This window comes from Tenebrio molitor, chromosome X (genome assembly GCF_963966145.1).
Source record: "Tenebrio molitor chromosome X, icTenMoli1.1, whole genome shotgun sequence".
In the NCBI taxonomy this organism is placed as follows: domain Eukaryota; kingdom Metazoa; phylum Arthropoda; class Insecta; order Coleoptera; family Tenebrionidae; genus Tenebrio; species Tenebrio molitor.
Genome location: NC_091055.1, coordinates 1214868 through 1232139, shown reverse-complemented (window position 1 = coordinate 1232139; position 17272 = coordinate 1214868). Strand labels below are relative to the sequence as shown.

General features: G+C 34.0%; 1 protein-coding gene across 3 annotated transcripts in view; it reads right to left on the bottom strand.

The window, feature by feature from the left end:
• Positions 1-17272, bottom strand: part of grh (grainy head) — a 71174-nt gene that overhangs the window by 19783 nt on the left and 34119 nt on the right. For 2 of the 3 annotated variants that reach the window (XM_069061136.1, XM_069061137.1), the window contains exon 3: positions 10709-10747. The exons of the other annotated variant lie outside the window; for it this stretch is intronic. In XM_069061136.1, the coding sequence (XP_068917237.1) occupies positions 10709-10747 (39 nt within the window). The remainder of the gene's footprint in view (positions 1-10708; positions 10748-17272) is intronic. 3 annotated transcript variants of the gene reach the window in all.

Here is a 17272-nt window from a genome sequence, read left to right as displayed (position 1 = left end):
CGTCGATTTGAATAATCGATATACAGTGCTGCCGAAATATTTCAAAGGTTTTTTTTTTTTTAATTTTGAAGGTAGGTAGATAAAAAATTGTGCACGAAGTGAGATATTGTGATCGATTGTATTTATAATTATAGGTTTGTACGGGCGGTGGTTTTCCACAGGGAGGGCACGCAAGTTGATTGTTTTACGAGTGCTACTTATAAGAAAAATAAATAATATGTGTTCTGGTAATAAAATTTAATGGTGGTCTTAAATTGAACCGAAATAAATCGTCTGAAAATTGTCTTAATTAAAATAAGAACTGTTTATGCAATGCTTAAAAATAGTTAATTCTAGTAATCGAATTTTTAGAGGAAACCGATCTATTACACTTAATTACATATGTAGGAATTTATGTTGAACTCGAAGGAATAAATTAAAATATTTTAATGTTATATGAGTTAAACTGTACACAGAAAACTATTTATCACGCTAATTATTCGAATACAAATTAATGGCCATATCTAGCATGGTAATTTTTGCTACCAGAACCACAATAAGTAAGTATGATTTGTTACAATCCCGTGATTTATGAAGAAAATTGATCAAACGAGTCATGTATATGCGTTTCACATACTCGGCAGTGAATACAGGGAGATTTTTAATAGAGAAAGTCCAGTAGAAGGAATCTGTCCGAAACAATTTCATAAAACCAATTTTTATATAGTCTAAAAATGAGACACCTCTCGAGGATTATTCCATTAAGTTAAACGATTAGAAAGTGCCTGATGATGTCTTAAACAATATCATAAATAAAATAAGCGCTCAAAGATAGCAATTAAACCGAGGAGGAAGTGTTAAAGCAACAAATCAACATTTTTCTTAATTACTAAACAATACCTCGATGATCGAAGACGGCGACCTTAAGGTGAAGTCACTGACATTTGACCGCGACAAGCAAATAATTCACAAAAATTTATTTATCATTTAACATTAGGTTACTCATTATTATTTATTGCGGCTGTTTTACAGTTTTGGTAATTCGATCGCATCTTTGATCTTTTTTCGTCCGATCGGGACGATGTCGCATTGGAAACGTGTAAAGTAATTGCAGAATTAAAATTCAAATTGATTCAGAAATGTGTTTTATATCTAGAAAGCGTATCGCATTAGCTCGGCCGAAATTTGCATGTTTAAAGCTTCAGACAATAAATACGGCCAGTTGACAGGTCCTAATGGTCTAGAAAAGATGGTAAAAAAATATCATCAAAAACGCTTCCACACTCGTGCATTTTATAAAATCCCCAGGTAGATAAGTTATTGTTATGCAACGCGCTAAGGCGTAGGAGATAGTGCTTTTAAATTGTACACGAACAGGAATTTAATAATATCGTTTGATAAATGTGAATATTTTGGTCACAGAGTCTACGTTAAGTTTTAGTGCGTTTAAATAAGTCATAGGTTAATATAAAACGGACATAAAACGTTTAAATTGTTCGTCGTTTACAGAATGAATGTTGGAAACATGTTCGGAATAATTTGTGATTTGATTTGTTCAGCTGGACGAAAAGTAGCACTCAGCGCACAGATGAAGTTGTGCCAGTCAATGTTCGCAGTACCTGGCTGTCATTAAGCCATCAAAAAAGGCATAAAGTGATATCGATATGCGTGCATAATGTGATTGATATATTGGGGTGCTTAGGTAGAGAAATACGCAGTATCACATCTTACCTGCTCTGCACAAATACAATAGTTTCATGCGTGCACACCTTTATATATATACACACACACATATACTAAAACATATCTCTCCAAAAAACAACCCTTTGTTGCGCACAATACTCATCAGGTCCTTTATCCTCACCATTTCATCTTGTTGAACACTTAAAAAAAACCACCCGACCATATAAGTTGGTAACTTAAACCCCGTCGTTTTTAACACCGCAATTAAAACGAGCACCGAGTCACTGAATTTTGTGACTTTTGAAAATTTGCAAATTCGCATGACATGTCGATATTAACATGCATCGCAATTAAAACTTACAGCTTTATTACCAAGTCAAATTGTTGGCATCCGGTCGATATAAATTTTATTAGAAAAAGTCACTCCAAAATAGACCGACCCGAATTTATGTGCTAAGACGAATTCATTATAAAGATGTTAACTGTTGGTCGATTTTTATATGTTGTACGCAAGTTGACAACCGGTTTTGCGAGTCCTTAAAGACAAGATAATGGCGAAAAAGCAACCCTAAAGGAGTCCTGAATTGAAAAAAAACCGGTATTTTCGGTTCCCGCGAGTAGAAATTTTCAAAATCGATTATACATAGCTGCCACTTTACAAAAATTATCGCTTCCAGCTCCTATTCAATTACCTACGCGACTAGGTGTGCACAGAAAAAAACAATAATAGTTGTTAATTAGAAATAAGTAATAATTTTACATAATAACTGAGCTTCTGGTAGTATCATGTTTTGTTCAACAGACTGTGTAAATAAATGTGTGGGAAAGTGCGTATTATATAAAAGTTGTTCCATTCATTCAACTTTATTGTTAAATAAACGACTATTACTATAAGCGAAACCTCTTGTCATTGAGTTTAAAATTCATCAATGGCTTTTGTTCACGTCGATAATCCGGAGAAATCACAATACTTCGAGCGTTTTTTCTATTTTTACTATTACCGCTGATTACGTCGCAGTTATCACCTTTTTCGCCAAGCGACATTTTCAGATGAACCGTTTGCGTTAGTGACAAAAATAAACAGGACTTCTACTTTTTTTACATTATAAATTTACATTCAAACGAACCTCCTACAGCGTCATTAAGGCTGGGCAGATCTATCGATTTAATCGACAAATAGATTATCGATCAAGGTCAATCTTTCCAAAAATAAAAAGAAGCATTTCAGCAACAAATGTCACTACATGATTTTACTGCTGCACAAACATATTCATCAAACAATTGGGAGTTTAGTAGTGGCGAAATACTTTTTATTGCAGCTCGAGCGGCAACTGTTTTTTAGTTTACAAAATACTCGATTTAAAATATCAAACAAAACTAACGTCGTACTAATGCTGAATGTAAACAAGCTCATTACAGTTCTACAGCAAAATAAACAATTTTAGAACATAGTGCAACTGAAAAACAGTTGTACTTGTTGTACTCGTTTCTTTGAATAAATACTCAAATTTCTGTGCTTTTTTAAAGCGTAGATTAATTGGAGCATGTTGACAGCTAACCTAAAATTTAGACCCAAAAAAAATCTTTCTTTGCAATGTTTTACAGTAACTTAACGATTCCTATTCTCGAAGCAAATATCTAAGGGCACCCTTTGCTGAAAACAAACACGTTCAATTATGTCCCGATTAAACATCAACAAATATCATTCGTGTCAAACAGCGGGAAATTCAAACTTTACACTGTTCTAAACGATTTAATTTCGTCATTTGAACGCGCAATATCTTCTATTGAAATTTAACCTCAAAGTAGTCGTTGAAGCGTCGATTGTGAACGCATCACGGATTACAGATCAGCCATTTAAATCTAACCTCACTTTTTGCGTTGTTTGTGTTTTTACTCTGCAGACTAACGAGTGGAGCGTTCACAAACGACTTCAACGGATAAATTTAAATGAACACCCGATACTACAAAGTGTTACTATCTGAAACATTCGTATCGCAAAATTTATTTCTTTGAAGATTTGTTATGTCGGTAGCAATAATAATTTTATCGTGCGTAGATTATTTGACAACAGTTTTTGAAAGAACAAAAAATGAAGTAGATGCGCTGTGGGAGATTTCGCTTCGTGTTTCTCGTCACTTTTCAATAGGTACAAACCCCAAATTTATTCAGTAGCAGAAGATAGAGGCCCTGTCAAGTAACACAATGGAATGTGTACTTAACATACAGGTAGTTTCCATATGCATATAATACATAAAAAATACGTAAGCACCTTCTTTACGAACATGCGTTTTGATTTATTTGTTTCCGTTACGACCAATTCATATATTAACCGTAGATTGTTAACGAGAAATAACTAGTACATATGTAGCTAATATAAATTTAACTGTAAAATAGTGTAGTGACGGTTAGTTAAAAATCGGTTCCTCTATGGGAGGATGACGCGCGTTTTAATTAACTCTTTTCTTATTGAATAGAAAAATAGTAGAATCGACTACGTAGAAATAAAAATTAATTAACTTCGCCTCAGGCGTTACAGTTTGATTTAAAAATCGTTCACATGATTAAACCCACTATTAATTACATTAATATATTCATAAAAGTAATTAAATTGATTTGGGAGTCGGTTAAACGGTCGAGTTCGTCAATGGATTAGATTCGACAAATAAATATAGTTCGAAGGGACATCGGTGATAAATCAGTTGGTGTGAAATGGGCCCAGAATAACTTATCCATTGCACAAAATTCGTTTTTACATGCAAATCGGGGCGTGAGGGAAACATTATGATACAGTTGAGGGTATTATTTATTGGAGAAATTTACATAGAAAAATTACACAATATGTAAATTAATTTCTCACATTAAATGTCGCCAACATAACGGCTAGAAATCAGTTGCAGACAATTCGTGCACGAAGATAAGAAGAAATGCGCGTGAAAGTTAATCGACAGTTTAACCCAAAAATTAATTATAAAACAAAAATAAAAACGCCAAAGACACAAATCGATTTGAATTTGTACACATTTTCGTCAAAAATTAAATTAATTAACCGGGTTCATTAATTTTTTCGAATTTTCCGCATGTTGCTGGCATTTTAATGGTATTAAAAATTACTATAAACACACTCGATAATTTCACACAAGTTTAAATTTAACCGGAACGTCACATGTTCCAGTGTTTTTCTAATTATACAAAACTGTAAAAAGTTGACAGTCCAATAAGAAAATGAAAGTAAACATCCAATTTATGCTTATTAATTTAATTGCATATAACGAGTACCATTACAATTTGTGTACAAAGAAATAGTCTTAGGTTCATTTCCGATTTAATAAAAACTATCATTCATGAAGGATATACAGGGTGATTTTGAAAGTTGTGCAGATATTTTAATCACGAGCTACTGGCTTCATGTAGGTACAACTCGGAAAAAATATTTAAAAAATTCTATGTCAAAAAATAAAATGACATTTATTTTTTTAACTACAACTACGCATTGGCGTACATTTTATAAAACATGATATACAGGGTGTATTTTTAAAATGTGCCGAAATTTTACCTACGAGGTTGTAGGACAACGTAGAAAACTAAAAGCAATTAAAAAAAATTGTAGCACAAAAAATAAATGTCAGAATTTTTTAAATATTTTTTCCGAGTTCTACATGAAGCCAGTAGCTCGTGATTAAAATATCTGCACAACTTTCAAAATCACCCTGTATTTCGTTTAATTCTCTCGAATTTACTCTGGACTTAAATCTGACAAGAGGGTCAAAATATTTTGCTTGTTTGGAAAATTTTGGAAGCATCGCTGAGAGAATTTAAGTATTTAAGAAATTACTTTTGCATCCGTGATTAATTTTTACAATAAATTGGCTTCGATTTAAAGAGTTATGGAATTGTAGTTTGTTTTTGGTGTAGAGTCGCCCATTTACAGAATCAGATCGGTGTGAATGTAAATTAGTGTATCGAGAAAAACAGCACCTAAACTAATTGCATATTCATGTACAGAGAATAACAGGAACTGGTTTGTTAGATTTTTGAAAGATTTTATGTTCACCGTGTAAACCAAACGACAAATATGTGACGATTAGTTCTCTAATTAGCCACAAAATCCATGTTGAAGTCGACTAATGGACGTAAAGAAATAATATTTTATCCCGGTAGAGGTCGTTTTATCGATATATTTTGTTCGAAAACGACGACAATATTGTCAGTTTGAGGTTTTATTTTATAATTAAAATGTTACACCATTTCACAATTCAAAAATGGTTTTGAGATAATTATAAAAGTCTTATGATTAAAGATTAAACTATTAGGCCATCCGGTTGAAAATAATAGCTTAGCATTTGATATATAGAGTCAATTAACTGGTTAAGTAGTTTCCAGTTAATTACAACCTACCCAACGTTATGTTAGTATTTAAAGTATAGCCACAGTTTAATCAAAATTACACCCAACTGTTTATAACAAGGCTATTATCTCAAAATCAAAATTTCCCTAATTTCCAGTTAACCGAGTTCCATTTCAATACTGTGCAATGCAAGAAAAATGTACAGTAGAGTCGAACCAGGGATTATTGTACAACACCACGTGATATCCCTGCCTTGCAGTAATACCAACATAAAGCTGGCTAATGACGAAGCGTAATTACAATCGCAAGGGTTGGTCTATTCTTGAGAACTGCATGAGACAGAACCAGGTAAACTGGCCAGTACACGGACGCGGGAACGCGTAGAACTTGTCCCCTAAATAATCTAGCCAGGGCTGTCCATTAGCCCCCCATTCGTAAAATAATCTTCACGAAATCCAACCGAACAGCAAACTTTTTCACACTAATTAGCTACCGAAATTACATCGAAATTTTTACGCGGCACGAATGCGGTCAGGAATCACGTTTTTCGACTATAAATCGAATTATCGTTGACATAACGAGTTTGTTCACCCCTGTCGATTTTTTTCGGAGGTCTTTACGGCCGCAGGTCATCGCCTGGTTTAGGTCTACCCTTTTAAAAGCCGTCAAAGTAATTCGACCGTAAGCCTGCGACACTCACGTTAACTGAACTACCATGCCATTTTTCTTGTGTTTGCCTACACACTCATTAGCCAAATATTGACGTAGCTTTAGACATCGGCGATTTTTTTTTACACCAAAAACAAACAAATTGGGAGCTGACAACTCATGCTGTGCCGATGGAACTGTGAATTAACGATTTCCGATAACCCGGAGTGACAATTGAAGGCGAATGAAAAAAAATTATAGATATGTATATAATCAAGTGTGCATTAGCATGGAATTAGTATAATAGTAAATTTTTTAAAATGATAGAGTCATTTACATACAGAATGGTAGTTTATATGCATATTGTGTCACATTTTCTTGCCGCTTGTTAGATAATTTTTATAATCTGCCATAATCGGTGACGCGTCATTTTTGAAAAAAGTCAAAAACGTCCAAGCATTCGAAGCAAATTGAGCGGTCGCCGTGGTTATCGCAGGTGTTCATCTAAATTTGAGCTAACTAGTCGAAAATATGCGTGCGAGCATTCCAGACGTCAAAATTTCTCTACGACCCGGTCAAAATATTGACTGCCGGCCAAATCGCGAAAGATCCGTGGTGACCCGGTTGCGTGACATGCACTTGTTTTCGTGTTTGCGGACTGGCACTTTTCGGAAAACTTGACGGCGTACCTATTCTAAGAGGGTACTGTGGTGTTATCCGAATTAAAATATGCAGCACAAGAAGCACAAGACACTGTGTCACTTCACTCTTCGGTTCGCACTGTATTTATTTTTCAGCACATGGCACCGCTCGTCCAAAGAATGACCTCCATGCGTTGTATTACGCACGAGGTCTAGAATCACACTGAACATTGAATAAAACTGGCCAGGTTAGTTGAGTTACCTTGCCGGCTGCCGGACGGCTCAACAAGTAGCCGTGGTAATTTTAGTGGTCGATATGCGGTGCGCATGCGTTGCCCTCTGGACATTGGCGAAAATTAAATCGCGACATTTCATTAAGCCCTCCTTTTATTTTTCTCCCAATCATCTCGCATTATTTCAAACTGCGATTCAAATTTATCACCAGAATTTGTAATTAAACGACAACCCCCCAAAAAAAAAAACTACCACACACCACACTCCTCCACCAAGTCAGATCAAGTGGCCCGAAATCGGAGCCGCCAAAGGACAAGATCTACGCGGTGTTCTCCGAAACTGCCCTAACACTCATGTTATATCTCCGCGGCTATTTTTGGACTTAACCTTGAGCGACTCCATTGGCTTCGTTCTACGCCCATATTTTCCGTCTAAAATCGTAGATTTTGTCCGAACTGCGCCTAAATTCGATTATTTTTCGAGTCGTCCCAGCTTTTGTGCGAGCCTCGGCCCACCCTCCCCATTTTGCGTGTCGGAATAATAAAATGTGTGGAGGCTAGAAGAGGGCGTATTGAATTCGTTTTATAGTCGTGTAAGCAATTTCGTAAATTCTTTTGTGTTCTCGGGTGAGTTTCTAAGTCTAAGTCGAAGGCTGTGCACCCAATTTTTTTCCGACTTAATTAGGAATAATCGTATCAGCCATCGAAAGTGTGATACAGTTATAGGGGCTAATAAATAACTCAATAATTTAGAAACTGTATCGGCGCGACACTTTCTAAATTTCTTCAAAAAAATCTCTACTTGTCTTTGCTAAATTGTGATTTTGTTGCGTCATTTTTTCGTCCCGTGCGGATAAATAACGAACGTATGTGTAACGCGAGTTCATATTTATTGGTGATGACAGTACCATAATGAAATAATATATGAAACTGGTACCGCACTTGGTAATACAGGATCATGCTGCGTATCGATATGCAAAGACGTTATACGCTACGTAAATTGTTAACTGTATAGTGCACAAGAAACATTAATGCCATTTTTTATTTGCTGCTAGTTGCCTTATCAACGCGCTAAAATAAAATTTACAGAGATGTTTATTAGCTAACGCACCCGTCTGGGAGATTAAATGGGACATTAATGCTCCACGTAATCGTACTTTTTTTTCTCTTTTAAATATCACTAATCCTATTTGTGTCTGTACTATCAAAAAACGATTTGCCTAAAGCTTAGAAAACACCACGGAAGAAATATTATTGTATAAAAGCAACTCGGCAAATCTGTAACATATACTAATTGTACCAGAACAATATATTGGATAAACCCTTACACTACGAACAAATGGGTAATTAGTTACCATTCACTTTGTCACATTACATATTATTCTAGACATGTATATTGCTAGCTGAAACACTGTGTAATTGCGCTAGGGCGGCATTAAATAAAACAAATCATGTAACTGTTGTTTCAATGCTTAATGGACTGTTCTAATTGTCTTTCGTGACAAAATACTCCAATCAATTAGATATCACAATCAAAATAGGAATAAAACAAGTTCTTTCAACGACCTGAGTGGATTGTAATTTTCATAAAAATCCTTCCTATTAGAAAGGTATTTCAATTCAAATAAAAAAGTGTTCGAGTGGAAAACTTTCCAACAAATATTTTAATTTTCATTTTGAGTTATTTTATCCAATCATAGAGCAGAACTAGAAAAGTGCAACATGTTGAACGACGCGGACCGAATTCTGAACAAATTGTCGAAAAATCGTTGTCGGTAAAATGAAAAATGTTATTTTTTAATCGTTAAATTAGTGTGGTCCATGTTATATTTTGCATTCTTTCAATTCATTTCACGTCGCATTTCAAAAAATTATCGAGTGAAACTGCGCACGCTGAATTGATTTCTTTAATAAAAAATATCGAGATATCGGGCGTTCAAATAAAATCCTGGGCTGGGAAGGCGTTGGAAACCGTCAATTGTTTTGCTTTTTCAAAGTGTATTTAGAGCATGTTGACAGCTAACCTAAACTGTATAAACAAAAAATCTTTGTGTTTTTTTTCTTTCTTTGCAATGTTTTGCATTAAATGTAAAATAACCAACGATTCCTATTCTTGAAGCAAATATCTAAGGACACTCTTTGCTCAAAACAAACATGTGCCGATTAAACATAAACAAATGTCATTCGTGCCAAACGGCGGGAAATTCAAACTTTACACTGTTCCAAATAAACTAGGCAAAAATGAATAGGGAATTTTTTCTTTTTTGAATTTTTTATAAATACACAGTTTAAAATTTGTAATGAAATGTGTTAGAAATATATTAATATACACATTAAAAGTAATGTTTCAAGTACCTGTAGCATTTTAAATTTATCTTGTGTTTAAGAATACGTGGGAGGATTGGGGCAATTATTTTGCTTTGCAAGAAAAATTGTGGAATTCCCTATTCATTTTTGCCTAGTTTAGTTTACTTTTTCAACGCCCAGAGGTTTACATTTGAACGCATGATATCGCATATTCGTAGGTATACGTATCTGATAGGTACTGTTGCAATTTAATTCATTCAGTGGTCCGTTCCAAAAATATCAACCACCTATTATTATTGATTTATTGGTGAATAAATCGATTATTTGAAATACCATATCCAAAAAAATAAATAAATAAATAGCGTTTAAGCGGTGTCGTTCATAATTTTAAATTCGCTCAAAACAACTTCCCTTGCAAGTTGCTGTAATTTGTTGATAAGTTTATGTGACTGTTATTTCTAAATAGACAGTACTTGATAGGATAGTTTTTTTTTGCTGGTGCAATATAAGAGAAGTTAATGAAATGGCAGATAAAAATGTAAATTATCATTTATATCTGACATGTCAAATGTTAAATGAGGCAATTAGGGTCTTTTAAGTGAAAAATTTAAACGTTACTGGTTTTATTTATATAGACATTAAGGATGCAGGCAAAATGTAAATAAAAATTAATTGTTTTAATTAATGTTCCAATAATTTTAGTATCGTAAAATAAGTTGCTTATTAGGAAACGTCAAATAATTTATTTTCACAATCTGTAAACAACTATGGTGTACGAATTGTTTTTATTATTTGTTTTATCGATTTCTAGCGCAATCACTTCAATGTATCAGAAATTGGAAAATAAATTTTTGACATTTTTTACTTACTCCGATCTACAAACGGTCGCGGCGAATTGAGGGACGTACCTGAAACAAAAGATAAAATCAATAATTTTTATGTAAATGCAAGATCGTTGGTATTTTCCTGAGCGCATCCCGATGGCAAAAAGAACACTTGACCTTTAAGGTTTACTCTCATCCTTGAACAAATGATCAATTTTCAGTTGTTCACCAAATGGAAAAAACGGTGAAGTGAAGACTTTTAAGTTATTAAACAATACGTGAGTAAGACAAGGGACGTTTCGAGTGACGCCGGTGTCAAATAACCGTTCCACAGGTGTCAAATACCGCGGTGAATGCCGAACCTTATACAGGGTGGTTTAACCCGATTGAAAAAATTTAACACGAACCAGACGGAATGAAAGTAGCGATCACTTATTCGAAAAATACCGAAGGTTTCAGTGTTTAATTAACTGTACCTATAAAGATAGTATCCCAAAAAAAGGTAGAGCCCGGGTCTCACTTATCTCTAAATGAAATCAGGAGAGAAGTGACCACATGTTTGGTCCACTGTTTTGATAGTGCCGTAACGAACATCTAACATACCAAGGCAATATATAATGGTATAAATAAAATTCTTGTCCCACGGTTGGGACTTCTCTTTCAAAATTATCAGAGGTTTAATGGTTTTATATTATTCTACATTTAAGAAAACAACGGACCGAAAGCGTTTACCTTGCGACGCTATTGTTCGTATTCCAAGAATCTTATTAAAATTGATTGAATAAATAAGTTCGCCGCAAATGTTTGTCCAATGATCGATGACTAAGTAACCGAAGCGGTAATTACTAAATGCTCAAACCATTCTTTAAATAACTCCTCAAAATATTGATACCATAATTTACGAAGTGCAACCACTTTCCTGATTCTAGACGCTGTTACGTGAAGTGTTCAGCCTTGAATTCAAATAAATTTACTTCACCTCCTCTGAACGAATGACATTTGCAATAACGAGACGTTCCTCTGCCAAAACATTGAATACATTGTTTAATTCAAATTTTCACATCAGCTTCGGAATGTTAACAGCGACACACTTCTTAGAACAATTATTCGTAAAAACCTGTGCTAGTGGAATCAATAAACATTCTTATTCAGATATTTGCCTGCAGTAAAAAATTAAAGATTTTATTACGATGGAGTAGTTTTTCTTGAGCAGGTTGGTTTCATTTTCGGAGAACATTTTCAGATCAAGATCTTTATAAATTATAAAAATAACAAGCTACAAAATAATTTAATATCAGAGTGTTAAAAAGAAAGTTATCTATCTGATAGCAAAAATTAAGTTTTATTTGACATTTGACAATTTCATTATGTAAATTTGTAATATAGGCTACACTATTCACGTTTTTAATAAGATCGATAATTTATTTTTATTATTAGATAGTGTGCCCCACTTAAAATGTTGTCACACTTACTTCCATTGTCATTGTATTGAGTAATCTTATTTTATTGTAAATAACTACGGGGTGTCTGCTGTAAAAATAACCTTGCGTAGGCATTGTATAATTAGGATCTCATTGTATAATTACATATAATTTTTGAATAATGCGTGTTCAGACTCTGTCTTGACTCTATAGCTAATCTTCTCCTTCCAAAGGCAAAATTTAATCCTTGAACAACCTTGACAGGATTAAAATCAGGCTCATTTGTACGGTCTGTTTCATTGGAAGCTTCCGAACATCTCGTGTAACCCCTCGAGCTCAAAAACAATTTGACATTTCCTTGCCATGCAACATGCAACCATAATTCTGGTAACAAGTTTCTTAAATATTTCACAGTTTCCGGGATCGGCGCGTAATTACATAATTGTTACTAAATACCTCGAACTGCTCCAAATATTTTCGAGCCGCTCAAAATTGGGAGTTTGGAGATGCATTATGCAAATACTTGGAAACCTTATCCGAGTCATTACATGAACGTAGGTTTGGCCGACAGGAATGAATGAATTAATTAACAATACACACGCTGTGACTCTCTTTTAACACTTTTCTGTCCTAGTGAAAGTATTTTCGTATATCATCGCATAAAAAAAACGTCTGCTGCACCAGTTTGGGCACTCGGTGAGATTTTTTGTTTTGTTTTGTTTCGTAACGTCACAAATTTGATAATAACTAATTGCGGAAATGTAAAGTTGACTGACGGTGACATTTCTGTCGACAACACGTGGTGCGATCGAGTGGAAGGAGTTTCGGAGAAGTTGTTCGGAGTTGAGCGGAAATGTGATTGTCTCAATAAAGTTTACTATGCTCCCAAATATAGTGTGGTTTTTTTTAATTTGATGCGCAATATAGTAATGCAAAAGCAATGTCATAATCGTGAACGAGATGGGTGCGGAATGTTTCAATGGGCGTACCAAAATAACTCGAATAAACAAGGTAATTGTCGTAGGTACTGCCTGGAAATTAAATTAATTAAAGTGGTCAATAAAATATCTTAAAAATAAATTACAGCAATTTGCCTAAAAGTGCGTAATTAACCTTTTAAAATACACTTACCAAATACCAGTACATAAATTGTTGTTTCGACATAATTGCTTCATTGTTTATAATAAACGGAAAGTAAAAAAGCTACTGGAGCAAAAGTGACACAAAAGATTAAAAGAATAACGAGAGCAAATATTATATAAGAACACACTTAAAATTTAAAAACAAGTTGAACTTTAAAACTGGGCGTATATACATAAATCAAAGATATTAAAATGAATCGAACCTCCTCATCATAAACTTTTTAAAACCATTTTGAAACGGTCATCGTAAAAGCACATATCCCCAATTTAATTGATGTTCACATAGTTTGAATAATACGGAGAAAGTTCAGTTGCACAAGATACCAACGTACAGATTATTTTTCTTTGTCCTTCGTCCGGACTGTCAGAAATTTTGTATCACAGCTGTGTAAAAATCCGATCGCGTTTTACGTTTTTGTCTTAATCTTTTCAAATTTCACGCCATATTTCAAATGATTATCGAAACACGTTGCGGTTATCGACTTTAATGGACGACGACGGAAACCTCTTTAAGCCACCGTTAATATTCACGAATTTTGCCCAATCCCAATAACCAATAACGATAATATACGTCATTATTTTTCCTTATAAAGGACACGATAAACTTGACTCATCATCTTTTAACATTCTAGGGACATAATAAAAAACCTGCATAATATACCTACACGTTCTCATCCTCGGCCTGCAAGTCTCATCAATTTATGATCCAACAAATATTTCATTGATCTCTTATAGGTACTTTTAATACAAGTTGCAACCAGAAAAAATGTGGTGTTTCCTCTATCATCTGTATCGCTTCTTTATCAAAACCAAAAAACAAATCTATATACAGGGTGAGTCGGGATGAACGCCAAAACTTCATGACTGTATTTACAAGTGAAAATAATGTAAAAACAACTCATATGTTGTTATTTGATTTTCATTTGTTTCAAGTTATAGCGTAATAATACATAAACAAAATTGCAAACATTAACATTGTCTTAATTCTTTTCTTAAATTTCTTAAATGTTCAAAAATACCGCCGTTGGCCTCTAAACATTTTCTGCTTCGTCTACGAAGTTGTTGTAGTCAGATAAGAACATTTGAGTTTTTTTACATTATTTTCACGTGTAAATACACTCGTGGAGTTTCGGCGGTTCTTCCCGACTCACCCTGTATCTGTGATACAGCCCTGCGAAAACAGTTTAGTAATTTAGTATGGCATATGTGTTTCGGTAGCAAACACTTGACTCACTTGTAGCGGGGTCTCTTTAACATGTCAACTCTTAACCATTTCAACAAGTTCACATTGTTGAAGTAGCACGTCAGACTAAGTAAAAAATGCCGAGAAACAACGATTATGTTATCTTTTATTAGTGTCAAAAAAATAACCGTTACTTACAATTTAAACACATCTGGTAATGGATACTTAAGAAATCTGCAACCGTGCTACAGTGTTGAGAATGGTATTGAAGATAAAGTTATCTTAATTGCGTCATGGCTTAATCAAATAGTTGCATTTTTCGATGAATTCTCGTACCGTGTAATTCTTGAGGGTATTTTTTTTTTATAACAATCATTGTAGATATCTGTAAAATGCACGAAGAATCTCATCGTAGCTGGGCTTAGTAAATCGTAACAGGAAAATGTGATTCTTCGAAAATTGACTAAATCCATTATAATGTGTTTAAATATGAGACAGCGATCCTCAAAACCTCCGTTAACGGACACCTCCTGATAACGGACATTTCTGTGGAAACGTAACTATGTATTTATGTACATATTAAATTTGCCCATCTCCCGTTAACGGACACCTTCTCACAACGGACAATTAAAGATTCCCATTGATGTCCGTTGTTGAGAGGTTTCACTGTAGTAGGTTAGCTTGTAAAATGCCAAGTCTATTGACATCGAGATGGCAGACGCGTTTTGAAAATTTTAGAATCTTTGAGATCGAAATGTTATTTGACTCTTCAAGTGATTTTAGCTAACATTGACAAAACTGAGGTTTTTTTTGAAAGGGGCAATGTCAATCAATATGAAAATCTGCTCCTCCACTTTCACTGGTTGGGAGTTTAATCGTGATGAAACAAGCTGCAGGGATGCACTTCGCTAAGGTCGGCAGAAATCGACAGGAAACCATTAAAAAGTAATAACTGCAGAAACATGGAACTTTCACAGAAGTGTTTGGACCAAAATATTTTGTACGTCGATGTATACAGGGTGTTAGTAAATGGTTGGGAATAAATTTCAGGGTGAATTCGTTACGAAAAATGTGGCTTAAAACCTAAATAAAGTTTTTCGTTAAAATGAGTAGTTTTCTCAAAAAAAAAGTAGTCCATTGTTGGAGAATTGCTCTAACTAGTTCATTTGTTTGCCTAAAATCGCATTAGTTTTGTATTTATTTATTTTTTAATTCAACGTTCCACGTTTAAATGTTTTCTTTAAACCATTATTATTTCGCAGTATGTATGTATGTATTTCAAAAAAAAAATACGGATATGCCAGAATAAATTTATTTTTATTTTTTTCTTTTTTGAGAAAACTAGGTACTCATTTTAACGAAAAACTTTATTTAGGTTTTAAGTCACATTCACCCCGAAATGTATTCCCAACACCCTGTATAACTGTTGACGAAATACGGGTGTACACTATTGTAAGGAATATTATTACTGAGACAAAGCAAAGGTTCAAACAATGGAAATGCACGGATTCTTCGCTGCCGAAAAAGGCAAAGACGGTTCCAATGGCTGCCAAAGTTATAGCCACTGTTTTTTGGGATAGTCATGAAATAATACTTACGGATCATATCAAAGAGAAAAAATGTCACCGGTGAGTATTATCGATGTTTGTCGCAGTATTTGAGAAGAGAAATAAATCAAAAGGGACCACACGTGGTAAAGAAAGTGCTTCTTCACGAGAACAATAGAGGGGAATTAGCAATATCTTCGTGATATTGACCCATCTTAACTTTGTTAGTCTGTCTTATTGCAAGATTATGGTAAAACTTCAAAATTCAATATTTTCGGATTTTTGCGGTAGACCCCGAGCAACTGAAAACTGATAAAGTGATAAATAAAATATACAGGGTGTATCTCAAATGCGTGTGTTAATTTTAACACGTAGCACAGCTTGTTAAATAAAACGTTTTTCCTATTTGAATTTTTTACGAAGAAGCGTTACAAATTTGGAATAAATTAGAAACGGAACTTTGTCAAAAAAGTTATATTATTATAGAAAAAATTAAATAATCAAAATTAAAATTCTCATGGTTAGAAAAAAAATAGAGAGTAGTTAATCACATAAAACGGCTCGTTTGGTAAAAATTGGGGGGCAAAAACTCTTGGAAAACTTTTGCGAATTTTGCAAAATGTTATAGAGAAAAGCTTCATAAATTGGCGAGTTCTTCCACTGGTTAAAATTAACACACGTATTTCGGTTACACCCTGTATTTGTTAGATTTATTGTTAAAGTATGTATATTTATGACATTGTTCGGTTACAAATAGTACTGTTAAGTTAATTATGCAAGTAAATTAAATTGCGATGCGACGTGATGGACCAACAGCTCACAATTGGGTTTAATAACAATGCGAAAGCACAAGAAATTCAGATACGCTTTTTTCTTTTATTTATTTTCGGAAGGGTTCCTTACATTCACGCCACTTTCTTAAATTCATTTATAATTGTATCTTTTGTGCATGGAAAGGAAAAAACTTGAAACATTGGTGAAATTATTTTTATGGAGCATTTAAAATATGGGTCATCTTTAGAAAGGTACAAATGAACCAGACGAAAAACAAAATAAAAATCGCCAGTCAATTCGAATGTTGTCCTCTTAAAGATCAAAGGGTAATCCGAGCTGTGTACGCTCTACACTATAATTTTGTAATGTGAACGCAATAAATAATCGAAATACGTCGAAAATTCGTTACAAAAAACGACAAATTAATATTATAATGATTAATCAACGTCGTTTCTTGGGGCACGCACGCACAAATCCAGGAAGAGGTATTTAACATTTTCGGATTTTTTTATAATTAAGTAGGTATAATAATGGCGTTTTTA